At 51.7% G+C, this 27,070-nt stretch overlaps 1 protein-coding gene across 1 annotated transcript in view; it reads left to right on the top strand.

Annotated features, from left to right (window-relative positions):
• Positions 1-3,171: 3,171 nt before the first annotated feature.
• The window catches only part of GOT1 (glutamic-oxaloacetic transaminase 1), a 29,818-nt gene continuing 5,919 nt past the window's right edge, over positions 3,172-27,070 (top strand). The window contains exons 1-7 of the mRNA XM_004616363.2: positions 3,172-3,401; positions 14,092-14,273; positions 24,079-24,202; positions 24,601-24,713; positions 24,935-25,039; positions 26,596-26,746; positions 26,847-27,012. Of these exons, the coding sequence (XP_004616420.1) occupies positions 3,284-3,401; positions 14,092-14,273; positions 24,079-24,202; positions 24,601-24,713; positions 24,935-25,039; positions 26,596-26,746; positions 26,847-27,012 (959 nt within the window). The 5' untranslated portion in view covers positions 3,172-3,283. The remainder of the gene's footprint in view (positions 3,402-14,091; positions 14,274-24,078; positions 24,203-24,600; positions 24,714-24,934; positions 25,040-26,595; positions 26,747-26,846; positions 27,013-27,070) is intronic.

Consider the following 27,070-nt stretch of genomic DNA (forward strand, 5'->3'; position numbering starts at 1 on the left):
GGGAGCAGCAAGGGGAGCTGACCCCATCAAAGGCACTCCCGGGAAATAAGCTCATGAATTTGCGAGGTTGACCTGCAGTTACTTAAAGAGTGGACTCAGTACAGTGGCGAGAGCACAGCACCATCTTAACAGCTCTTATCTCACTGTCCACTGCAGAGCAGCTCTGTGACTTTGAACAGGTCTCCTCTTACAGCCCTGGCTTTGAAAGAAACATTTGTTCAGCACACAGCCCAGCTTCTGAGCCAATATACAACCCCGGCCGACCGCCGATGCCCAAACAGAGCCTTTCCAAAGCACTTTGCCCTTGAGTGTAAAGTGTAACGAGCAACTCCCCTCTCCTGACCTGCTCCTGAGTTTTGTGAGACCTTATGGGTGTTGGGGACAAGAAATGGTACAAAGAGCAGGTGTGGAGCGGCTCAGTGGTCCATGCAATGACCATTGATACCCAGACTGGCACCTCTCTCTATCCTGAAGTTTTCACATTACTGAGTGTATATTCAAAAAGTGGATTCAATGATCTCCGTGTGAGTCCAATACTTCTGAAGAAAAGAGGAGGGGGAGAAAGTTAGAAGGGAAAAGGCAGGAAGGACTCTGATAAATCCTAATGAAGTCAGGAAGCAAGGAGAACAGCAGCCCTTCTTTCTTCTGCCCCTTCCTGCCCTTTCTCAAGACACCCACTTTACCTGGCTGCCAGCTTGTCTGGTCAATGTTCTCTGTGAAGAGTCTCTGGCTTAAATTATCCTTTGAGCAGGGAGGCAGTGCTGAGTCCATTCGAATCAAAGTGTTAAAATTAGCAATGGCCTGGGAAGCATTTTGTTTATTTCAAGACTGGCCTTTGCAGGGCTCAAAGACACCAGGGCACTGATTTAAAAGTAATCAGCAGGGCCATGGAGATGGCTCAGAGGCATTAAAGGAACACGTATTTTGCATGCGGGAGCCCCGTGTTTCATGCCGAGTGCTGTACAGTCCCCTGAACGCCTCTGCGAGTGGACTCCGAGGACTGCACTAGGAATAAACCCACCCCCCTCCCGAGCACTGCCAGCACTGTGGCCTGCTGCAGCCAATTCACCCCCAGCCCCCAGAAAAGCAATCTCCAAGATGATTCATATTCTCAAGGAAAAGTGTCCAAGGCCGGGATATCACAGGATGTCGCCCTTCCTCCCCTCATCTTTCTAAAATTCAGAAGATATGTTCTGATGGCATGAAGAGAAAGGCGATGGTACCATTTGACTTGAGTATGGTGTGTAGGCTATGAATAATGATTTATTTGGAGTTGGCCAGGATGATTTTGTCCCTCTAGGGAATGACGTAAGAAGTGGCCCTGATATTGTTGGTCAATGTTGAGAAGATCAGACTTATAAATAAAGCTCTGGGAAGGCCGAGTTATAGAACAGCCCTCTCTCGGCAGCTACAGACCAGTCCTTTGCCTCTGCTTTGGAAGCCTGGAAAGTTCATTGTCATTTCACCTTCAGGGCTGAATGTGCTATCCTGGGGAAGCGTGGGGAATAAAACACTGCTGGAAGTCACCTTCAGAATCCAAGGTGGCATTTCTGAAAGGCAGCAGAAGGTTCCAGGTGTCACACAAAGTTACTTGTCTCAATTCCTTTGAGTGGAATATTCAATTTGATGTGTTGTATTCTAAGAGCAGAGTTTTCTTCATAAACACCAGGAGAACTGATTTCTCTCACCATTGATAGAATACAGGAATTGTAAGATGGGGGTGGGGTGGAAGTTTACCTGGAGGATACAATAAACACTAGTATTTAAAAAAATGTTTAATGGGTGAACAGGCATCAGGGCTTCGATGATATGGGTGAGTGGTATAGCCATATCTCCAAAACACAGATTTAAGAAAACTGATCTAAGCTTTAACCACTGAAACTTTGTCATGTGCCTGTCAAATTGACAGACCGGGAGGGGTGGGGGTTGGGGCAGGGAGGGAATATGGGAACGCTGGTGGGGGGACTGGTATTGAAATATTATATGCCTAAAACTCAACTATCAAGAAAAGTTCTTAATAATAATAATAACAATAATAATAAAGCTTACCATGGAGAAAGGACTATTGTATATGTACAGTGATCACAGTTAACACTTAGGGAGAGCCTGCTAGATGCAACCACGCCTGAATATATGTTCATGTTAGGATGCATTAACTCACAGAATCCCCACAAACACACAGTACACAGTAACCCAGAGCTTAAGTCACTCGCCCAAACCTGTCCAATCTAGTGAATGGCAGAATCAGAATCTAAACCTTAGCTTGGCTTCAGGGCGGGGGCTGGGGGGGTGGGGGAGGCGGTTTTCTAAAACTGAGAGATTGCCCACCACTGGGCGCAGAAGCGCTGCAGAAGCTCCCTTAACCTTATGGTTATGGGAGAAGGCAACTGCTCTGGGTGAACAGGTGGAGAGGGAGTATCAAGGGACAGAACAGAAAGCAGCAGCAGCAGCAGCAGCAGCAGCCTGGGCCTCAGCCAGCAGACGACAGCAACTTCTCGTGATGTGCATGCCAGGGGAGCGAGGGGAAAGGAGGCCTCGCCAGATCTTAATTACAGCTCCCGCGGGGCCAGTGGGGCAAAACCGTCAAACTAAATAGGAGCTGCAGAAAGGAACTTCAGGCCACCCTGTCCTGCGGGTAGGCTGACTCTCACTGTCTGAGATCAAAGGCAGGCGGAATACCCGCCTGTCCAGCAGGGAGAGGGTCAAAGTCAACGGCGCGAACATCGGTGCTGCACGTCCTGCCCCAGGACAAGTGTCCCATGCGCGAAAGCCGAGGACTTGGCTGCCAGCCTGGGCCAGACCGAGTCACGAACGAACCGGGCGCTGAGGGTACTAGGAAGGCCGGTCCTGCGGGAATCCCGGAGCCCACGTCTAGGAGGCCGCCCCGGGCTCACCTCGACCGCTGGGCTCCACCCCTCGGCGCTGAAGACTCAGAGGAGTAAGAGCCTCCGCGATAGGTGCACAATCTGCCAATTACCCCTAGGCCCCGCCCCCGTCCCATCCGGCGCACATTGCATTGGTTACATCATTACCGGGGCTCAGATAAGATCTCCTTATTGGATTGGACAATAGCACCGCCTCCTCCCGCCCTGCCTGCGTCAGAGGCTCGCGATTGGTTAGCCGCGTTGCCAAGCTCCAGACGCGGCCCGGCCATTGGAGCCCGCGTGCCCGCCCCCGCCAGCTAGGTGAAGGTGAGTGTCTCCTCCAGCCACCTCGGCTAGACCCGAACGGGCGGCTCCAGGCGCACTTTGGAAGCGTTCCGAGCCGTTCGTGTTCTCTCGCCATGGCGCCTCCGTCGGTCTTTGCCGAGGTCCCGCAGGCTCAGCCGGTCCTGGTCTTTAAACTGACCGCTGACTTCCGGGAGGACCCGGACCCCCGCAAGGTCAACTTAGGAGTGGGAGGTAAGGATGCCGAGTGTCCTGGACGCGGGGGCACCGCCTCGGGAGTGGCGCGCGCGCCCGGCCCCGGCGCTGGCCCCTGGCAGACAGGCCGGGGCCCTCCTGGAGAGGGGGACCTCGGAGGTGCGGCAGGATCCACGCGGCGTGCTCACCCCGCCCATTTTACAGATGGGCATATCAGCTTCCCAGAAATAAACCCGGGCGCGCAGGGAACAGATGGAGCAACCAGGACCTCGCAAACCCGGAATTCCTCATTCCCCATCCCGAGTTCTGTATACGACATCCTTTTGACTTTTGACTTTTTTTTTTTTTGCTTTTTGAGTCACACCCGGCAATGCACAGGGGTTACTCCTGGCTCTGTATTCAGGAATCATTCCTGGCGGTGCCTGGGGGACCATATGCGATGCTGGGAATACAACCCGGGTCGGCCGCGTGCAAGGCAAACGCCCTACCTGCTGTGCTATCGCTTCAGCCCCGTCATCCTTTTGACTTTTAAGAAATGGGACGGCCCGAGGTCGTCACGAGGAGGAGGAAAATAGGAAGATGCGTTAAGCGTGGGGTGCAGAACTCTCAGCTGCAGGGAGCTTTGGTTTGGGTGAGTGTTAGAGTGAGTATCTAGTACAGTCTAGTGCTAGAACTTATGGGGGGTGGGAAACCTGCGGTTCAAATTTTGGCTTCCAGGAGCTTCAGATAAGCAGATTGTTAAGCGCTGGAATAGCTCCCCTTAAAATGCCTGAGACAGGTCTGGTGCCCAGGGCTGTCACAGATTCCCGGGGGTGTGCGAGGGAGGGAGCCAATGGAGAGTCAAAGGTCTAGGCCTTTTGGAAAGAGAAAATGGAACTGTTAGTAACAGAGGGCAGGGAAAAGGGGATAGAAGATTAGGGACCCTGCAGTGGAAAAAGTCTTCAGGGAAGCGTATGGGTCAGGGATGAGAAAAATGCTTTTTAAAAGTGATGTAGAGAGGTGGAGGATGGAAAGAGCCAGAGATGTAGAAACGGTGCTTCCCACACATCCTTGTCTTCAAGGCTTCCTTCTAGTTTTTGGACTCGCCTTCTGTTTTTTTGGACTGAGTTCAGAATTTCCTCATCTGCCAAGAAGATCTGGGCTGACCAACCATGGAGAAGGAACTGAATTAAGGGCTGAAGTTCCATACTAGGGAACAATGTGGAGTCAAAGGTCTAGGCTGTTTGGAAAGATGTAATTCAACTGTTTGTAGCAGAGGTTAGGGAAAAGGGGCGTGAAGATTAGGGTCCCTGCAGTGGAAAAAGTCTTCTGGCAAGAGTATGGGCCAGGGATGAGAAAAATACCTTTTAAAAGTAATGTTGTGTTGAAGTTGGTAAGTCGTTGAAGCTGGGTAATTATATTTTATTATAATATTTCACACATTATTATATTTCACACATACATTTGCTTAAAAATATCCACAGTAAAGTTCTTTCAAAATTTCTTTTTTTTTTTTTTTTGGCTTTTTGGGTCACACCCGGCGATGCACAGGGGTTACTCCTGGCTTTGCACTCAGGAATTACCCCTGGCGGTGCTCAGGGGACCATATGGGATACTGGGAATTGAACCTGGGTTGGCCCCATGCAAGGCAAACGCCCTACCCACTGTGCTATCACTCCAGCCCCCGAGTTCTTTTAAATTTTTATTTATTTATTTTTGGGTTTTGGTCCACACTTGGCAGTCTCAGGGGTTATCCCTGACTCTGCACTCAGGAATTACTCCTTGCAGTACTCTGGCAACCATATGGGATACCCGGAATTGAGCCTGAGTTTGCAGCATGCAAGACAAGCACCCTACTCATTGTACTATCTCTCCTGCCCCTAAAGTATTTTTTTAAGACCAATAATACTATGTGGAGGGAACATGGCAATTTATGACATACAATGGAATTGGAAATTGAGTGAAATTGGATTGAACAGGAGTGGGTACTATTCAAGCGCTTAATTTAAATCCAAACCTAAACTTCTAAGTATTTTTCAAGACTAGATGTTTTCACTTAGTAATTTCGTGTTTTGTTGACTTCGGTACCTTTGAACTGTCTTACAGTGTAAATTTGTTTGGTGAGGATTAGATTGTTTAGTATGTTAGAGGGGGCCCTAAGTAGGAGTTCTGTAGTTAGCTGCTGTTACTGACTTAATGTTTCTTTGGGGTTGCATAAAAGATGGTGAATATAAACCTTTAGCTCAAGGACAGTGAAGTGAGATGTTTCATGACATTGGTTCAGAAGCCGACTGCTCGTGGAGAAAAACATATCCTGCCAGCACGCACTGGCTCAGAAACATAGCCCACGGCTCAAAGGGTCACCTCGCTTGGGACTGCGCCCTTGTCACGTTTTCCAGGAACCCAGGAACGTGCTCCTCACCATGAGTAAATGACTTAGGGTTTCATGTCCTTTCAAGCCGACTGAGGGTGCTTATGGTTCCTGCCCTAGAGGCGAGGAAGCCGGAGCACGGACTGCAGCAGCCCCGGCCATGCAGCCAGAGAGGGGAGCACTGGGATTCGAGCTCGAGTCTCTCGGCTCCTAGAACTTGTGTGCTCCCTTCTATCTAGGCCTCTCCAGGTGCCAGTGACGCCAGCCAGGACACTGCTGGGAGCAGGAGGTCTGGGTCCAGCCAGGCGACTTGGGGTCACTATTCAATATTTCTGGGACCCGGTCTGTTCACTGAGAAGCCAGGACCGAATAAACACTCCAGTCTGCCCTTCCAGTTCACTGGCATATACATGACATGACTGCAGGGTAGGGTGGTGATGGTATGGGCTTACTGGTTGTGAGGATGAAAAGAATAAATTACATGTGAAATGTGGCATAAAAATAAAAAGAGCTACAGAATGTTTTTTTTTTGGTCGGAGGCCACATCCAGCAATGCTCAGGGGCTACTCCTGGTTCTGCACTCAGGGGTCACTCACTCCTGGTGATGCTCGGGGGACCATGTTGGATGCCAGGGATTAAACCTGAGTCTGCCTTATGCAAGGCAAACACCCTGCCTGAGGTGCTATTGCTCTGACCCCTGGAAATATTTTTGGTAATCACCGAGACTCACCTTTTTGTGCACGGGAAGTGCTACAGTAGGCCTAATTGGAGTGAAATGAAAGGTTTCTTTCCAGTACGTTCCAGCTCTGTGCACATCTCAAAGTACATTCTTTGTGAAGGAAAGGTCATTAATCTCTGAGCTAGGAAGTCGTGACATTTTTCTCTTCCCCTCCCCCCTCTGCCCTTAGTTAAGGTAAAGCCCAGTGGAGATTATTCGGCCTGGGTGCTGTGACGCTTGATGTGTTGAGAATACTTGTAATCTCATTAGCCAGTTCCTACTTGCAGAGGGTTCCCCCAGAGATTTTCTTCTGCTGTGACTATTCCAGTCACTTCCTTATAGTTAAAACAACATCACATTTTCCACCAAGAATGGAAACTTAGAGCCAGATGCCCTTTCAGTTGTCTGTTTTAGCATCTCGGCGTTTCAGGCAAGTGGTTTACAGTAGGGGAGATAATGGATTCAGCCTGATGCAACTCCAGAAAAGAAATTTCTCCATGGGTGCCAGTTTATCACATAGGCTTAGTTTCCTTTGGTCCCACGTTTGCTTTAATATTTGTTGCTGTCTTTTGGTTTTGGGGCCAGACCTGGATATGCTCAGGGCTGACTCCTGCTTCTGCGCTCAGGGATCATTCCTGGGCGGAACCATATGCGATGCTGGGTCTCTAACCCAGGTCAGCTGCATGTAAGGGAATCACCATAGCTGCTGTCTTATCTCTCTGGCCCTGTTTGTTGTTTTTAATCTGGTCTTTAGCATCTTTGAAACCTTAGTGAAGTACCCACAGGCCCTCTCGGTGAGGGATGTGGAGCCTGCAAGTGCATGAGAGTGGTGGTTTAATTTTCTCAATCTGTTTCTTCCTATACTTCTGCAAAGCAAGGTTCTGGGCTCATCTGAGACCCACGTGACTCCTTCACTCTTCCCCAGAGAATGGCAGTGATTCACAGAGTCTAGGTGCACGCTGAGAAAAGGTTTTCCTATTGCAGTGCTCCGGGACCTGTTTTGCTTGCTCTCCACAACTCTTACCCTCAGAAAGCTCATGGGGGTCAGGAGGAGATGCAGAAAGGGATGAAGCACACACTTTGCCTTTGGGAACCTTAGGTTGGGTCTCCAGCTCTGTGTGGTTCCCCCAGGCACTATTGGGAACAACTCCTGAGCACTGCGCCATGAATAGCCCCTGAGTATCTCTGGGCGTGGTAACCCCAAAATGAAATAAGAAAAGGCCCTTCATCAGAAACTTATTCTGACAGTCCTTGTACTCTTGGACCAATTATTCAGCTGATTTGGCCCCAGATTCAAAAACAGGGACCACAAGAACTATTTTGTAAGTTGTTGTGTAACAATTTAATGAGTTAAAAAAAAATATATATATATATATACCAAAACAACCCAAACCAACAGCCCTTGCTTGGTGTGTCCAGAAAACCAGTTACGGTTCTTGTGTGTAGTTTGGGAACCTACCTGTCAGCCAGCCTGCGCTGCTCCCTGCGGTGCGGGCTGTGCGCTGGTCACATAGTTTGCTAGAATGATCGCTCCAGCTGCAGCTGACCTGGGTTCGATTCCCAGCATACCATATGGTCCCCCCGAGCACCGCCAGGGTTAATTCCTGAGTGCAGAGCCAAGAGTAACCCCTGTGCATTGCCGAGTATGACCCAAAAAGAAAAAGAAATTTGCTAGAATTATCCGGTAGCTTCCAGACGTGAGCAGTGCTGAGCATCATTCCCATGCCTCCATCTCTCTCACACTTCTCTTCCTCTGTCCTGCACCGTGGTTGCGCCTGCTGCCTTCAAAGCCCTTCTCCAGAGTAGAGCCGGTCCTGGCCCTCGGCTGTCAAGGGCGACCCTTTCCACCATCCTTGTTGCGAGATTCTCTCTTCCTGCCTCATCACTGTGTCTGGAATCCCTCCCCCATGCCTGATTCTTGCTGCCCCTGCCCGAGGCACACACAGGACCTGGCTGTATCCCTCCTGAGCTGGAGTGGATGCCCCCTGGGCCCCCTCTCTCTCTGCCTCTGCCCTGCGTCCCCGCTTCTTTTCCATCCCGTCTCTCCCGTGATCCTCTTTTAACTGTGGAGCTTTCCACATCACTCCCCTGACTCAGTGCTCCCGGCTTTCCCTCTCCTCTGAAGCGAAATTCTCTCAAAGCCACACCAAGACTCTCCGAGTCACTCCCAGCTGTTCCTCTGGGGGCTTTTGGCAGAGCCATAAAAATAGACATCCCTGGGGGCCGGAGTGATAGCACAGCGGGTAGGGCGTTTGCCTTGCACGCGGCCGACCCGGGTTCAATCCCCGGCATCCCATATGGTCCCCCAAGCACCGCCAGGAGTAATTCCTGAGTGCAAAGCCAGGAGTAACCCCTGAGCATAGCTGGGTGTGACCCAAAGAGCAAAAAAAAAAAAAAAAAAAAAAAATAGACATCCCTGAACACTGCAGCTCTTAGCTCCCCAGGCTCCAGTTGGTGTTCCCCAGCTTTTTCCGTTCCCTGGTTCCTCTGTAAAATCTTCCTTGATCCCTCAGAGGTCACTCAGGGGCCCTGTTTCCCCGAGGGCAGATTGTGTCTTTATTTATTTATTTATTTATTTATTTATTTATTTATTTATTTATTTATTTATTTATTTTCATGTTTGGGTTTTTACCTCCAGTCATTCCTGGTTCATAGTCAATTCATTAAATCTTGTAGAATGAGTGAGGGAGCGAAAGGATGCCCCGGTGAAACGCATGGGTTCGACAAGCGTGCAGATCCCCCGGAGGACGGGAGTCGTAGTTACTTGTTGTTGGTGTTTGACTTTACTGTCTCCATCTCGGCTTCCTTAGGGCCGGGAGGTGATGCTGTGGGAATACATCTGGAGCGGAGCCCTGGGGAAGCTGGGCAGCAGGATGGGGGTGGGGCTGGGGGGAGGGTGGGGAGCTACAGGTGGATAGTTTCTCTTTGGCCCAGACTGTGCTTCAGGACTTTCTGGATTGTACAGAGAAGGTACACAGAGGAGAACAGTGCTGCTGGGTGTGGGAGAGAGTGCAAAGGGACGGCGCACGCGCTCTGCCTGGCAGAGGCCCAGTTTTGATCCCTGGCCCTGTGTACTCCCCTGGGTACTGCTGGGAGCACCTCCCAGGCACCGAGCCAGTAGGAAGCCTGAGCACTGGCAGATGGGAGCTCCGAACAGAACCAAGAACAGTGATAGTATGGTTTTCTTTTTTTTTTTTTTTTTTTTTTGGTTTTTGGGTCACACCTGGCGATGCACAGGGGTTACTCCTGGCTCTTCACTCAGGAATTACCCCTGGCGGTGCTCAGGGGACCATATGGGATGCTGGGATTCGAACCCGGGTCGAGCCCGTGCAAGGCAAACGCCCTACCCGCTGTGCTATCGCTCCAGCCCCAGTATGGTTTTCTTTATTTTCCTTTAATGTTCACATTTTTATTTTTTATAATCATGATTTACAAATGACATAATGTCATAATTCTAATATATTACACCCAAACACAGATGTGTGAAACATAATAGAATATTGTTTTTTTGGTTTTTTTTTTTTTTTGCTTTTTGGGTCACACCTGGCGATGCACAGGGGTTACTCCTGGCTCTGCACTCAGGAACCACCCCTGGCAGTGCTCAGGGGATCATATGGGATGCTGGGAATTGAACCCGGGTTGGCCGTGTGCAAGGCAAATGCCCTGCCCACTGTGCTATCGCTCCAGCCCTATTTTTTTTTTAATGAGCACATTTAAAAAAAAATTATTAGTGACTCACCGTGAGGTACAGTTACAAACTTATGAACTTTCGTGTTTGCATTTCAGTCATACAGTGATCGTTTACCCATCCCTCCACCAGTGCCCGTTCTCCTCCACCAATGTTCCCAGTATCCCTCCCACCACCCCCACCCCATATGAACACTCAAATTTTGAGTATTCCAATTGTATCTTCCCTGTAAGACACTTGGTATATATCTATACTGATCTTGCTCAAAGATTTCTGGGAAATCTCTTGGAATCGCTTTCAAAGCAAGTTAGAGCCTCACAAAAGACCATCTGTTAATAATTGTTGTCAATATTCCCCAGTTTCTTCATCCTTCTCCTGTGTTGTACATGATGCAAATAACTATTTCTGAAAGCTAGACTGAAAAACTTCAGATTTCTACTTTAGGAATCTGGAAACTGAGATCCTTTCAAAGGATAAAGATCTGGCATCTTTGGGAATATCCAAAAATAATAATGAGATGTTGCCGCTAAACACAATTTCAAAAGAATTCCAAGAACATGTTGAACAATGGCTGCATTGTGATCCTAGCTTGGGTGATCTGCTTCAGGGACACTCTCACTTGGAACTACTTATTTTCGTGCCACTTAAAAAACCCAGACAAAATCCCGCCTGCTACAGTAAGCTTTTCAGTGTTATAGAGAGGGGGAGTCATTCTGGGGGGGAGGGAGTTGCTGGGGGTGGTGTGACCGTGTTGTGAGTTCGAGTCTCCCACCCAGATGCTATTGCTTGGTTCATGGCTTTGTGGGAAGGAATCTCTGTCTACTTCTTTCCCTCCTCCCACTTTTTTTTTTTTTTTTAGATCGATAGCCTTTTCAGATGTATAGATGAGACATTCCTGGAGCATAGGTTATTGATAGGATAGGAGGCAGACACAAAATCAAGATGATTTTGTAAAGTCTCACTGGTTGTATAACATTTCACCTAGTAATTTTACATCTAGAATGTTTCCTATGGGAATATTCATGTGTCACAATATGAGAATATTCATCACAGTACTTATGTTAGCAAATAATCAGAAGCAGCATAAGCCAGCAAATTGTCTTATAAGTTACTCATATATATACCCATTGACATTAATAATGGAGAGGAATGGAAATTAAGACTACCCTGGGGGCCAGTGAGGAAGCCCAATGGTCAGTGCTGGCCCTGAGCATCACTGAGTGTGGGCCTGGTTGCCTCCAGCACCCAGGGACTGAGCAGCGTCATGTTATTGGGCCCTATATAGATCTGTCAAACTTGGTTACTAAAGTATTGTAGGGGGTGGCCTGAGCATTGTTTGGGAATCCCCCCCCCCCAAAAAAAAAAAGAAGCCCAGAACTACTCTTATATAGCACCCTCATTTTGGCGAAAATTTACTCAGTGGGTGAGTCTGTGGGGACACGGTTCCTGATTTATTGCTGTAAAGAGCATAAGCTACGCAAATCCTCAAAGAGGCTGTTTGGATCTATATGGAGGGTACAAAAACAGCACACATCTCTGCCCGCTCTTACATCTGCCGCCCTGCGCCTTACAGCTAGACTCACATGTACGTAAGATGACATATGTTATAAGATTCGGCATTGAAGTATAATTTTGTTACAGCCCAAAATAGCAAAGTGCGCTGTGTCCGTCAGCCAGAGAATGGCACAATCAGTTCTGGGCCATTTCATTTACGTATCTCGAAAAGGAGCAGAGTAACTGTATGCCCAGATATGAAAAGGCCTTCAGCTGGAGAAAAGCTAGGAACAAAACAGTGAATAGTTTTCTGTATGCTCCCTTTTGTGTAAAAAGAGAAGCCATATTGGCCCGAGTAAGCACAGGGAATTTTGACTGCCACCAGAGGAGATTCAGAGCAGCTGCTCTTTCCGGTGGGCAAGCGTTTGCAACCCAGTGAATGAAGGGGCAAGGTGGCTGGGGACATGTGACTTAACTATAGCACCTGTCTGAAGAATGGTTAAGAATAAAGTTATACATGTCATTTATTTCAGCAGAGGAAAAGAAGATATTGATAATTTATTTTAAAAAATGTAAAATAAAGCTCAGAAGGGAACACCAAATTTCTAACTCATTCAAGTGTTGAGAATAGATGTTAATATTTGTATTGACTGGGCCTGGAGCGATAGCACAGCGAGTAGGGCATTTGCCTTGCATGTGGCTGACCCGGGTTCAATTCCCAGCATCCCATATTCCCAGCATCCCATATGGTCCCCTGAGCACCACCAGGGGTGATTCCTGAGTGCAAAACCAGGAGTAACCCCTGTGCATTGCCAGTGTGACCCCAAAAAGCAAAATATATATATACATATATATTTGTATTTAGTTTCTCCTCCTCCTCTTCTATTTCCTCCTCCTTCCCCTTCTTCTCTTCTTCCTTCCATATCCTCCTCTTCCTCCCCTTCCTCCCCTTCCTCCTCCTCCCTACAATGCTCAAGCGGTCACTCCTGGTTCTGCACTCAGGGATCACTCCTGGTGATGCTCAGGGGATCATGTGGGGTGCCAGGGATCGAACCCAGGTCGCCTGCATGCAGGGCTGTACTATCTCTCCAGCCCTATATTTGTACTTGCTTTTTGGATTATGTATTCTGTAAACAATATCAGTTATTCAGAAAAGTGATATTAAAAAAAGGGGGAGGTAGACTCAACATTGGGTGGAAGTAAACAAGCGAAGACTGACTCAGAATTGCCCCCCGGCTTTCTCTTCCAAAATCCCTTGCAAACGTACAGGGTTGCGGGAGGCCTGAGCAGAGCGGAGAGGCAAGTGGCTGCTTTCAAGGGGCCTGGCCGGGCTGTGAGCCAGGGCAGCTGCCCTCGGAGGCCCTAATCCCCAACAGAAGCATCACGCGCTCCCGGGGAAAACAGACCCGGGCTAGGAGCTCACCGTGAACTCAGAATTCTTTCATGTGGAGGAAGTGCTCGAAGTCTGCCGTAAGCGGGATGAGCTGTTATGAAATAAACTCAAATCAATTCAAGTGGGAAGCAGATGAAGCAGGTGGAGCGCCAGCGGTAAACAGGCAGTTGATGTCAGAGTGTAGTGAAGGACACAGAGGGGCAAGGGTTCCCTGCGGTCCTTTTTCTGTTCTTAGGGAGCAAGAAGAAGAGGGAGCTGGGGCACTAGAGCGATAACACAGAGGGTAGAGCATTTGCCTTGCACGCGGCCGACCCGGGTTTGATTCCCAGCATCCCATATGGTCCCCTGAGCGCTGCCAGGAGTAATTCCTGAGTGCAGAGCAGGAGGAGCCTCTGAGCATCTCTGGGTATGACCCAAAAAGCCAAAAGAAAAAAAAATTGAAAAGAGGGAGCCGGGCCTTAATGCTGCCTGCACACTCACTGGGTTTATGTTGGAAGGCATCTCACTCACCCCAATTTCTAGAAATCCGGGTGGGAGGGCTAGAGGGCAGAAGGTTTCCGCACGCCCCTGTGATGCTGACATTGTTCCTGTGTGAAGTGTTTCTTTGTTCTGGTTTGGTTTGGTTTTGCTTTTGTGCCACACCTGGCGATGTTCTGGGGTTCCTCCTGGCTCTGCACTCGGGAATTACTCCTGGCGGTGCTCGGGGGATCGAACCCAGGTCGGCCGGCAGGCGCCCTACCCGCTGTACTATCACTCCAGCCCCGACCTCTGTGAAATTTTTCATGGGCCCACGCACTTACTCTGTCACTCTCTGCCTTGCTCCAGTCCCACTTTGCTCAGCTTCTCAGCACCCCAATCTTTAAGAAGTGTGCCCCCTGTCAGCCCTGAAACCATGGCCGTCCTCTGGTTTGCTCAGCACCAGGCTCAGTGCCTGGCCTGCAGTGGACACTGAGTGGACACCTGAGTTTCGCTCCCCTCCAGCTCAGTTTGGACTGGACGGCGGCTGAGCGCTCCCTGCTCCCCACCCCCCACTCTCACTTGGCCGACGCCTCCAGCTTCTCCCGTCGTCTCTCCGCCCCGCTGCAGCGTACCGCACGGATGACAGCCAGCCCTGGGTTCTGCCCGTGGTGAGGAAGGTAGAGCAGCAGCTGGCCAACGACGACAGTCTCAACCACGAGTACCTGCCCATCCTGGGCCTGCCGGACTTCCGGACCTGTGCTTCCACCCTGGCCCTTGGCGCGGACAGCCCGGCTTTCAAGGAGAAGCGGGTGAGTTTCTGGGGGAGGCTGTTTTCTCTGGAGCAGCTGAGAGGGGTAAAGAGGTGGGACGTCCGGTTTGTTTTCAGTGATGAGGTGCGCCGTTCACTCGGCTCTCAGTGATGGAGGGGGCATGGCTGTGGCCGCTCGCTGCCCGGTGGCCTTCCACTGCAAAGCCCTGTCTCCCGAGTGCTTTTTGTTTTTGCCCAGTAGACTGCAGCTGCTTGGTGTATTTGTTTTTGTTTTGCTTGGGGGCTACACCCAGCGGTACTCCGGGCTTACTCCTGGTTTCTGTGCCCAGAGTCACTCCTGGCGGGGCTCAGCAAAGCACATAGGGTGCCAGGGCTAGAACGCGGGTTGGCCACCTGCAAGGCAAGTGCCCTACCCGCTGCTCTATCGCTCCGCCCCCACAGAGGGGCTGGGTGTGGAGCAGTCAGCGAAATGCTGGCACAAAGGGCGAGGGATGGGCAGGGTCTGCACCAGCTGTGCCACACCTTTCCTGCAGGCACGTTATTTCCTCCTCCAGCTCCTGCACGCTGGAGAAAATCTGGCTTGGGGTTCATGGGCAGGGGAATTTGATTTGGTTTTTATGGTGGTTGTTTTTGGGCCACACCTGGCGGTGCCCAGGGCTTACTCCTGGCTCTGTGCTCAGGAATCACTCCTGGGCAGGCTGGGAGGCCGTATGGGATGCCAGGCGTTGAAATGGGTCGGCAGTGTGCAAGACCAATGCTCTCCCTCCCACATCATGCTGTAACTCTGGCCCTGTAAGGGGTATTGGACTAGGGTGTCCGCCGCAGGGGAATCATGAGCCCCTTGATGTTTCATGCAGAATGTTCTGTGTCTGTATTTCGGGAGAGAAGGCTTTTGTAATTTTTTTTTTCCAAAAGGAATTTGTGGTGCACCCAAGTTAAGGCGTCCCTAGGCTCTTTGAAGTTCCTGCCGCTTCTCATAGTCCACAGCTGTGCTTGCCGTGATGCCAGTGTCCCTGTGTCAGTGCTTCCCGGTCTGTGTTCTGGGTCTGATGTGTGACCGTGTCTAACACGTGGAAGAGAACGTTTGGAAACAGATGCAGCGAGACTCCCTGCCCCTCGGTGACCAGGCAGTGGAATGACTGAGGCTGGGCTGCAGGGATCTGGGGGACAGGGGCCTGGGAGCTGGGACTTGAGCTGAACCTTAAGTGAGGAGTGGCTCCAGGACCCCGACTCTTGGCACTGGCCGAAGGGGCATCCGTGGGGGAGTTCTAAAGCATGCCGATGGCAGCACCCCATGTCGGGCCAGTTAAATCGGAATCTTGGAAGGTACCATCCTGGCACCCCTCTCCTTTGCCCGCAGTTCCTGTCGTTCCATGAGTGTGCCCTGGACCGAGAACCAACTCTCAGCACTCCCCAGGGCTGAGAGCAGGAAGGGGAGATGGGGACATTTGGAGTAGCCAAGTGCAGGAGGCAATCAGGTCTGAAAGAGACTCGCCTGATTAGGGTCGGGATTGGGCATGGGGGATCGGGCCGGCCCACCAGAGGTTTGCACACAGGAGTTACCCAATGAAGAGCTATTTGTGGAACACAAACCCATGTGCCCCGGGAAGCAGGAAGAGCTCAGGTTTGGTGCAACAGTCCAGCCTTGTGCAATGGAGACCAGCCTGAGCGGCTTCAGGGGTCTCCAGGCCCCACCCGCATCAGCAGTTCCCAGCTTCCACCGCAGGCCACTTAGGGGAGAAGGACTAGGGCCGACAGCACAGTGGAGAGGGCGCGCTATTGCCTTGCATATGGCTGACCTGAGTTCCACCCTTGGCATGCCCTGAGCACTGCCAGGAGTAATTCCTGAGTGCTGAGCCAGGAGTGACCTCTGAGCACTGCCAGGTGGGGCCCCCCAAATAGAAAAAAAGTAAAGAAAGAAGAGGAAGAATACTTCGGGGACTGCTCAGGCCGAAGCCGTTATGGGCAGAGTAGTGAGAGTTAGTGGATTTGGCGTTTGCTTTGCAGGGGGGAAGGTGGTGGGTTTTATCCTCCGAAGCACCTTGCGTCTCTGTTCCCCCCAATCCCCAACCCCCTCACTGCTGGGAATAGCTTTCAGCACCACTGGATGTGCCCCTACTCTTCCCCCCTCCAAAAAAACCCCATCATGGGGCTGGAGCAATAGCACAGCGGGTAGGGCGTTTGCCTTGCACGCGGCCGACCCGGGTTCAAATCCCAGCATCCCATATGGTCCCCTGAGCACCGCCAGGAGTAATTCCTGAGTGCAGAGCCAGGAGTAACCCCTGTGCATCGCTGGGTGTGACCCAAAAAGCAAAAAAAACCCAAAAAAACCAAAAACCCATCATTTCATCATTTGTAATAATGTTTTGTGTATTAGTTTTTAACTCTAATATAAAATGAAAACCATATGAATAACTTTTTCATGGACCAGCAGGACTTTTCTTCAGAGCCACTGGGCGGAATCACCCCGCCCCTGGCTCCTTGCTTAGGTGTATCAGGAATCGGGGAGTCTCTGGAAGAAGGACTTGGAATTCAGGTCAGTGGTTGCCTACATGAGGGTTTTCACTGGATCGACTAATGGTCAGTAATGGGAGAGTTAAGATTAGGAGCAGCTTTGGATCTTTGCCCTGGAAATCTTCAGAGTGTTTTCTTTCTGGGCCACACCCAGGGCATGGTGTCAGGATAAAAACAGGGTCAGCCACCTGCAGGGCAAGTACCTTAACCCGTGTGCTCTGTCCCCACACCTCCCACTGTTGCTAACAGGATGGAAAAATTCCAGGGAACTCCGAAGGCTGGGAATTCTGGCACCTGGAAGCGATCTGTTTTGGTTCGGGGGCCATACCCGGAGGTGCTCAGGACTTACTCCTGGCTCTGTGCTCAGACATCGCTCTTGGCGGGGTTTAGGGGACCACCTGGGGCGCTGAGATGGAACTGGGGTTGGTCACGTGCAAGGCAAGCGCCTTGTCTGCCGTACGCTCGCTCGTACCCCTGAGAGCCACCTTCCCACCTTCCCAGACACTGTGGTAAATGAGTTGGAACTCTGCTGTGGGAAAGGCGAACAGCCCCCGTGCTGGGTCACTTCTCCCTCTGATTATATATTTCTCACATGGTGGTTCACGGCCGAGCAGACCCTTGTTTGGTTCAGGGCTCCCTGTGTTGGTCACTTAGTTCCTGGGGTGAGACCTGGGCCTGCTGCGCGTGAGCGGAACCCTCACTCTTGGTGTAGCTGGTCCCGTGCTGAGTGTCCGTCGAACATGCTGAAATGGCCTTGGCAGTCTCCATGCATGTTTGGATGTTTCAGGGTACTCTCTGGGGGTCTGCATCACGCCGGGCGCCAGTTTCTATGGGCAGTTGGCGGGCCTTTCTTCTCCAGTGTGGACGTGTCCCCCCAACCCTCGACTTTGTTCAAGTTTGGCCCGCCATCATCTCACTTGGATTCTTGTCACAGCCACTTGCCTCTGATCTGCTCCCCCTTCTAGAACATTCTGCAAGTACAGCTGGAATCATCTTCCTGGGGGGTGGGGGTGGGGGGAACCAAACTTAATCATGTCACCTGCTCCTCCCTCTCCATTATCTCCAGGACAGATTGCAGACTTTGAGCCGGGCACACACGGCCTTCTCCTCCCTCTTCCTGAGCCTCACGCCTCCTGTCCCCGCCGTGGACCTACCGGCCACACGTAGGAACTGGAACTTCTGCCTCAGCTGTTTATTCTGCTTAGAGTAACACCCCCTCCTCCACACATACCATCCAGTTTTCACTCCCTAGTCCCCACCTTTGAGTCCCCAAGGCCGCACAAGGGTCACTTCTGGGTTGCATCCTTAGCTCTCATGGCCTGGAGCTAGTTGTACTGTCCTTTGAGTCATCAAAGGACTTTGTTCACAGCTTGACATGAGCAGAACTTACTGCTCTAGAATGTATGCATCTAACTCTCTCCCAGAACACTCTTTTTCTCTTTTTGTAAAGTAATGGTACCTTAATTTGTTAATTTTTTTCTCTTAAAACATTTTTTTAAATTGAAAACACCGTGATTTACAAAGTTGTTCACTATATAGTTGCTTCAGGCATGTAGTGTTCCAACACCACCAGTGTGACTTTCCCTCCACCAGTGTCCCCATTTTCCCTCCCATCCCCAACCTGCCCCCTTAAGGCGCATAACAAGTCAACTTGTATATATCTTGTTCCCGGAACTCACTCACTCTCTCTCTCTCTCTCTCTCTCTCTCTCTCTCTCTTGAATTATCATGAGATACAGCTACAAAGCTCTCATGTTTGAGTTTCAGTCACAGTCATTGTATGACTAACACCCATCCCTCCACCAGTGCATATTTTTCACCACCAATGTCCCCAGTACACCACAGCGACAGGACAGGGTGCCGCTTTGACCTGGCCTCGGGGACAAGGAAGGTTTCACTGTGGCTTTGCTCTTTTCTCTGCTGTCCTTCAGCACATGTGTGCTAAATACCATGTCCCAGACCCCTTGGAAATTACAGACCTGCCAGCTTTGAACACCTGCACCTCTAGGGCTGCAGGCAGCTCAATAGCAGCTGGTCCTACCCTCCCTAGTGGTCACACCTGGCGATGCACAGGGCTTACTCCTGGCTTTACTTTACTCACGAATTACTCCTGGTGGTGCTCAGGGGACCATATGGGATGCTGGGAATTGAACCTGGGTCAGCCTCGTGCAAGGCAAATAGCGATAGTTTCTTGGGAATTTACCATTTCAAATAGGATGTATGTTTTGGAATGCCAAGGATTAACATTTAATGTTAGTGAAGTGGCTTTCTTTCTTCTAACACATTTTCAGATTGGCCGGCTGACTTTGTAGACTTTTAATTTGCTTTCTGGAATCGGGGGACAGGAGGAGGTAGAGTTAAAATTCAGTATGGAGCGGAGGGAGTGGGGAGAGCGTGCAGGGGTCAAGGCGCTTGCCTTCCCTTGGCCGACCCTCGGTCAATCCCTGACACCGAATATGTTCCCCTGAGCATTGCTGGCAGTGACCCCCTGAGCTCAGAGCCAGGGGTAAGCCCTGAGCAAAGCTGGGTGGGCCTCCTCGTCTCCCCGAGCACAGGAAATAAAATTTATGCCTGGGGACAATTTTACCTATGATCACACAAACATTCTTGTCCCTTTGTCGTGTTTCCTTGATTTGAACCACGTTCAGGGAAGGCTTTGAGCATTGACATAGGAAGTACGAACCTGCTGGAATAGCTCATATCCTTGAAAGTGAAGTGGTGTATTAAGTTGAAAGAACGTACAGCTTGGGGTCAGTGATAGTACAGCGGGTAGGGCGTTTGCCTTACACATGGCTGACCTGGTTCAATCCCCGGCATCCCATATGGTCCCCCATGCACCGCCAGGAGTAATTCTGAGGGCAGAGTCACGAGTAACCCCTGAGCATTGCTGGCTGTGACCCAAAAAAGCAAAAGCAAAAAAAAAAAAAAAAAGAATATTAGATTTAGGGGAGTGACAGTTTCCTGAACCACTGTGCATATTCGGGTTGGACTTGAAAGGTCTCGTCTGCAATATTGACTTGAATGGTGTCCGTGTAAAGCATGCCTGTAGCCATACGGGGGATGCAAGGAGGGACCAGGCTCCCTGGGGCTCAGCATGGACACAAGAGTGAGTCTGCCAGGGCTGAACCTCGGCGCCTTCTCCCCAGCCCCCCAGCCCCTCAGCCCCTCCTCCCACTGCTCTTGCTTCTCTCTGCACTCTTCACCCGCCCTCATCCACTTCCTTGTTGAGCCTCAACTTGCTTAGGTTTCACTTGATTCTGGGGCTCAGATTTCTAAAAACAAACAGAAAGGGTTGGTACCCTTGTTTCAGTTTTGGTTTAAAGGAGATTTCTGGGGGCTGGAGCAATAGTACAGCGGGTAGGGTGTTTGCCTTGCACGAGGCTGACCCGGGTTTGATTCCCAACATCCCAATATGGTTCCCTGAGCACCACCAGGAGTCTTAATTCCTGAGTGCAAAGCCAGGAGGTAACCCGTGTGCATTGCTGGGTGTGACCCAAAAAGAAAAAACAAGGGGGGGGGGCATTTCTGCCAATGATGATGAAACCAACTTAAGAAGTGAAAGGATGAAAGGGTCAGGAGGCAGAGAGGTAGCACAATGGGTACGGCACTTGCCTTGCATAGGTGTGGCCCAGAAACAAAAAAAATAGAATCGAATGGTTTTTTGGGGTTTGTTTTATTTTGGGTTGGGGGCCACAGTGATGTTCAAGCTTGCTCGTGGCTCTCTGCTCAGGGATCACTTCTGGTGGTGCTCAGGGCATTATCCGTGGTACCAGGAATTGAACAGGAGTCAGCTGTGTGCAGGGCAGGTGCCTTGTTCTCTGTATTGTACCTCTCTCTGGCTCCTGGATCGAATTATTTCCCCAGCTATTTTCATAAGGGTTGATGTCAAGAATGGATGCCTTTCACTTCTTTTTTGCTGAGTGTCTTATTTTCTCTATCAGCATGACATTTGATAACCTTTCGTAATCAGACATTTCAGAGGATGACTCTTTGATCACAGGGTAATCAGACATTTCAGAGGATGACTCTTTGATCACAGGGTAATCAGACATTTCAGAGGATGACTCTTTGATCACAGGCTATTTTTCTGGTTTATTTTTTTGTTTGTTTGTTTTGGACTGGAGCCGATAACACAGCGGGTAGGACGTTTGCCTTGCAGGTGGCCAACCTAGGTTCGATTCCTCCGCCCCTCTCGGAGAGCCTGGCAAGCTACCGAGAGTATCCTGCCCACACGGCAGAGCCTGGCAAGCTACCCATGGTGTATTGGATATGCCAAAAACAGTAACAAGTCTCACAATGGAGATGTTACTGGTGCCTGCTCAAGCAAATCGATGAACTATGGGACGACAGTGCTACAGTGCTATAGTGTTTTGTTTTGCTTTTGGACACACCTGGCAATTAGGGGTTACTCCTGCTGTGCATTAAAGAATTGCCACACCTGGCAGTGCTCAGGGGACCATATGGGATGCTGGGGATTGAACCTGGGTTGTCTTTGTGCAAGGCAAGAGCCCTACCTGCTGTATTATCCCTCAGCCCATTTTTATTTTTTAACATCTTAGTCCAATGTTCTGTGGGATGCATACTATTGATCAATATTTATTTAGGAATTTACCAGTGCTCAAGAAAGAACTAGATTACCACCACCCGTGTGTGTGTGTGTTTTGCTAGGGATCAAATGTAGGACCTTACTCCTGACAAGGCATGCATTCCACCATGGACATGGATATATATCCCTGGCTTGGATCTATTCCTTCTTAAATGGTTTTCCTTTTCATCTTAGAATCAGTTGTCTCTCTTTCTTTCTCCCTCCCTCCTTCCTTCCTTCCTTCCTTCCTTCCTTCCTTCCTTCCTTCCTTCCTTCCTTCCTTCCTTCCTTCCTTCTTTCTTTCTTTCCTTTCTTTCTTTCTCTTTTTCTCTCTCTTTCTTTCTTTCTTTCTTTCTTTCTTTCTTTCTTTCTTTCTTTCTTTCTTTCTTTCTTTCTTTCTTTCTTTCTTTCTTTCTTTCTTTCTTTCTTTCTTTCTTTCTTTCTTTCTTTCTTTCTTTCTTTCTTTCTTTCTTTCTTTTCTTTCTTTTCTTTTCTTTCTTTCTTTCTTTCTTTCTTTCTTTCTTTCTTTCTTTCTTTCTTTCTTTCTTTCTTTCTTTCTTTCTTTCTTTCTTTCTTTCTCTCTTTCTTTCTTTCTCTCTTTCTTTCTTTCCTGCCTTTCTTTCTTTCTTTCTTTCTTTCTTTCTTTCTTTCTTTCTTTCTTTCTTTCTTTCTTTCTTTCTTTCTTTCTTTCTTTCTTTCTTTCTTTCTTCCTTTCCTTCTTTCCCTCTTCTTCTCCTTCTCCTCCCCCCTTTTATCTAAGAAGATTTTATTCTTGTTTTCAATTTTGTTTGGGGGCCATACCCAACAGTGCTTAGGGGCTGCTTCCAGCTTTGTGCTAAGGGTTTGCTCCTGGCAGTGTCCAGGGGACCATGTGGTCCCAGGGATCCAACTAGGGATCCAGTTCAGGGACCCAGTCTTCACATCTCCTGATGCAGAGCATGAGCTCAGCCTATTGAGCTGTCTGTCCAGTCTCTGGGCTTTTTTTTTTCTTTTTACTCTGCTTTCTTGCTTTGAAACATTTCAAATATATACAAAAGTAGAGAAAACAGTGTCATGACTAAGCCCCAGGTATCTCTCTCCTGACTTGTGTAAGGCCTGCCTTGCACCCTCCCAGTCTCCTCCCTCAGCTGAGCCACTTACAGCAACTCCCTGGCATCTAAATATGGGTGCTGGGAATCGAACCTGGGTTGGCCAAAGGCAAGGCAAGCGCCCTGCCTGCTGTGCTCCAGTCCCTGTGTTTTTAAAGTGAGGGAAAGTGATCACAGATAGGGTGGCATGGACAGGATGTAAGGAAGGGGCGATGGCGAGCACACACCGGGCACAAACAAGCTTCTGAGTTGGATTCCCAGCACTGCAGGCTCTCTCCGCCCCCCGCCACCCCTGAGTGTCATCCTGGTGCTCCCCCAGGACTGCTGGGCCCCCAGCAACACAGCACCCAGTTGGAGCGCCGAGCCTTTGTGAGGCACATGGCACCAGGTGCTACTGTGGGGGTGGGGGCTCGGGTCCCCAGAGCACTGTAGGGTGTGGCCCCCTATTGAGAAATCCCACCTCCAGGCTCGACAGATACATGCATATTTGGACACACTCTTCTCGTTAAACAAAGTCAAAGACGAGTCTCCAGTTCCTTTGGCCACCTGCGGTGACAGTCTCCGTGACCACCATTCCCACATCCCCAGAGACTGTCATGATCCAACGCGTATGTGCCCTGGAACTTTCTCACTGAGGTGCCGGGAATTGAACCTATGTCCTGCACATGTGAGGCATGTGCTCGGCCGCTGAGCTGTGTCTCCAGCCCCGCCCCCCCAACACACACACAAACACACACACACACACACACACACACACACACACACACACACACACACACACACTTCCTTTTACTTGGACTTTCTTGTCGACTCTTTTCCAGTTCTGTTTTTTCTTTCACTCCTTAATTCTTTCAACATGTGAAGCAGCATGTCAGACATTCTATTTCCCCACCGAGTCACCCTCAAAGTTCATTAGAGCTGTGAAGGGAGCAGAGGAAAGAAAGCAGGACAGAGAGGCTGGCCGGGGAAGGGGGCCCTGAGCGGAGGCCACTAGCCACTCGCTGGCGAGGTCAGCTGAGGCAGAGCTTTTCTCCCGGCCAGTTTCTTTGGAACTCACTCTCGGGGGCTGGGGGATCGAGGACCAAGCGAGAACACGTGGCAGGGATTTGGGTCAGCAGTGAAACACGGGACTTTGAGTGTTGCCCGTGTGGCGTCATTGTTCCAGGAGAAGAGAGGAGTTTTCATGTTATCACCTTCGTTTTGCTAGAAGACAGTTCTAGAGATACTAAGGCTGCCTGATAGTGGTGGAAGGAGTGTTACAAATGACTGTCATCGGCTGTTTCACGGGTTAGGGGCTGTTCTCATGTCCAGTGGGGGGCGGGGGTGGGCGTCCAGAAGACTGGCCTTGCGTTCTGGGGCACCAGTATAGCTGGAATGACACACGTCTGTCTGGAGAAGGCAGTGCCCTCCGGGGAGCCGGGCTTCCTAGGGTGACAACTCGGCCAGTGCCTGGGAACTGGTTCCTCAGAGCAGGTTACCTTCTCAGCCTCAGTTTCCACACGCCGCTTGGATCCTCTTTGTACCACTGTGAGGTCTGGATGGGACTCGGGCTGCAGATAGCATGCTGTGTGCCGAGGACACGCTTGGGGCTCCGCCTTGCCCCCCGGGCGCGCCGGACCTCCTCCTCACCACCCCACAACCCCACCACCTCTCTTCCAGGTAGGAGGCGTGCAGTCCCTGGGGGGTACCGGTGCCCTTCGGATCGGAGCTGAATTCCTCGCACGCTGGTACAATGGCACCAACAACAAGGACACACCTGTCTACGTGTCCTCGCCCACCTGGGGTGAGTCCCTGAGTGGGGCTGCAGCATGGAGGGAGGGACCCAGATGCCAGGGGAGTCTTGCTCGCAACTTTTACTGTCCATGTGGACGCTTTAGCCCTGGCCGGGTCAGCTGACATCTGGGGACGGTGGTGTCCGAGTAGCCTGGTGCCCGGGTGTGACAGAGGACACTGTCCCCCAGCTTACATCTCAGTGGGCAGTGAAACTCCCCAGGAGGCCCCAGATGTCCACACAGAAAGCCCACGTAGACTTGTGCATGGCCATGGCCTTCTGCGCCTCGAGTCTCCTGTGCCCGCCGGAGCTGTGCCAGCCCTGGGCACTGACTGGCATCTCCTCACCCGGCCTCCTCGGGCTGGGGGACGCTCTTCCCGGCTCTTCCCGACTCATCCCTTTGCTCACAGAGAATCACAACGGTGTCTTTGCCGCTGCTGGATTTAAGGACATTCGGTCCTATCGCTACTGGGACGCAGCCAATAGAGGACTTGACCTGAAGGGTTTGCTGAGTGACATGGAGGTAGGTGGTGAGAAGGCCGCAGACCCCCCTGGTGCCCCGTGGCCTGAGGAGGGGCAAGGTTGAGCCTGGATTCCTCGAGAAGTGAGTCCGAGGCGTCTTTCCCTAAATAGTACAGGGGGGTCTCTGAGCTCACCCCCAGGCCAGGGACACAGTCACGCCCGCCTCCTGCACCTACCCATCCTCCTGCTCACGGAGAGCTGACGGGGTTTCCCTCCCCGCAGAACGCACCCGAGTTCTCCATCTTCGTCCTCCACGCCTGTGCCCACAACCCCACGGGCACCGACCCGACGCCCGAGCAGTGGAAGGAGATCGCCATGGTTATGAAGGTAACTGCCTGTTAGAGTGGCCCCGAGGCCCCGAGTGTGTCACCGGGCGGGGTCTCCCAGACCCGAGGCAGGTGGGGAAGCGCTCAGAGGAGACCAGGACCCCGAGCGGCGCCTGCTGCTGCCCTCACACAGCCCCCGCTGAGGTCTGGGTCCACAGGCTGGGAGCATCTTTGCGTGAAATTTTCGTCTGGCTGTACACGCGTTTGTTTCAGAAAGATGAGGGGGGCGTTTTGTCCAGACCACCTCGGGGCGTTCTCTGTGTTCCGCCCGGACGCCTTGGTGGGCCGCGCCTGTTCGGTCCCATGCTTCTTCATGCGCAGACCCGTGCCTCAGGGAGGCGATTAAGTCTCCCCAAGGCCATGGAGAGCTCAGGCTTCGCTCTGATGAACAGTTAAGTAAGAGACTTCCGTGGTGGCATTCCTGCGGGCTGACCTTCTAGCTCACCGCACCGGCCTCTCCGGGCCTGTGCCATGTGTAAAGAGCAGTGATTGGGGAGTAGCCCCAACCGCCCCCTGCTCCCCCCCCCACACACAGCACACAGAGCAGAGCTGGTCCCTGCCCTTCCGGACCCCCAAGCCCTTGTGTGGGAGGGCAGGCGCTTAGGTGCTGTGACCCAGATCTCTGTGTTGGCTCACAGGGAGGTGCCCGATCCAGAGTGGCTGAGTGTGTCTGCAGTGGGGTGGGGTGGGGTGGGTGGGTGGGTGGGTGGGGCGCTTCCTGACTCAGTCACTTTCCCCTGTGGGGACTTGAAGGATGAGGACAGCTGGGTGGGAAGATGTTCCTGCCAGAAGGAAAAGCATGGTCAGCGGTCACGGCCCATGGAAGGGAGGGACAGTGATTCTTAGCTTGCCTGAGAGGCCCAGGGCTTTGGGGAGTGTGGAGGCCCGAAAGGCCACTGGTTAGTACCCAGAGACCAGGCAATATGCCCTGGAGTCTTTGGTGCCCCAGTGTGGCCTGGCTGCATATCCGTGGGGCGGTCGTGGCGCGGGTGGACCCAGAAGGAGACGGTGTTTGGTGGCCTGGGGGGAGCAGGTGTAGGGGACCCAGGAGCTGCGACGCTCGAGAGTGCAGTGTCTGAAGCTTGAGCCCCAGAGGCAGGCGGCAGCCGCAGGTCCTGAGCCCTGGCTTGGGCAGCTGGCGGCAGCGCGGGGGTGTTGGGATGCATCGGCCTGGGCAGTGGCTTGGAGACGTTGGAGCGGATGAGAGTCGAGGACGATGCTCTCCGCTGCCTGGTGCCTCCCAGGAGAGTCACCCCGAGTTCCAGACGAGGCTCCAGGGTGCCGCAGCCCTCATCTGAGCTCCTGCACTGAGCATCCATGGGGGAGGAACCCGACCTGGGCCCTGCTGGCAGTGTAGACTGGCGACCAAGAGTCAATCATCAGATCCGACAAAATCAGTAGACTCGGGTGGCTGTTGCGGAACCGCGCGGAGGAAGAGAAAAGTAGTGGGAGAGGCTGGTGTGAGCAGGCCTGGCGGCCCGTCGGGGAAGGCAGGCTGGTGCCCTCGGCCGGGGGCAGGAGGACCTCCCGGCCTGACTCGCTCTCCTTCCCTCGCAGCGCCGGTTTCTGTTCCCCTTCTTTGACTCGGCCTACCAGGGCTTCGCCTCCGGAGACCTGGAGAAAGATGCCCGGGCCGTCCGCTATTTTGTGTCCGAAGGATTCGAGCTCTTCTGTGCCCAGTCTTTCTCCAAGAACTTCGGGCTCTACAGTGAGTGCTCTCCTGAGCCGCCGCCTGGCCCTCCCCCGGCGCCCCGCAGGGCCCCCACCACCACCCGCCACGGCCGACACCCCCTCCCCCTTCCCTCTAGACGAGCGCGTGGGCAACCTGACCGTGGTGGCCAAGGATTCGGAGAGCATCCTGCGGGTGCTGTCCCAGATGGAGAAGATCGTGCGCATCACGTGGTCCAACCCGCCCTCGCAGGGCGCCCGCATCGTGGCCCGCACCCTCTCCGACCCGCAGCTCTTCAAGGAGTGGTGAGCTGCCCTGCCCTCCCCCCAACACACACACACACACACACACACACACACACAC

Source organism: Sorex araneus, chromosome 11 (genome assembly GCF_027595985.1).
Source record: "Sorex araneus isolate mSorAra2 chromosome 11, mSorAra2.pri, whole genome shotgun sequence".
NCBI lineage: Eukaryota > Metazoa > Chordata > Mammalia > Eulipotyphla > Soricidae > Sorex > Sorex araneus.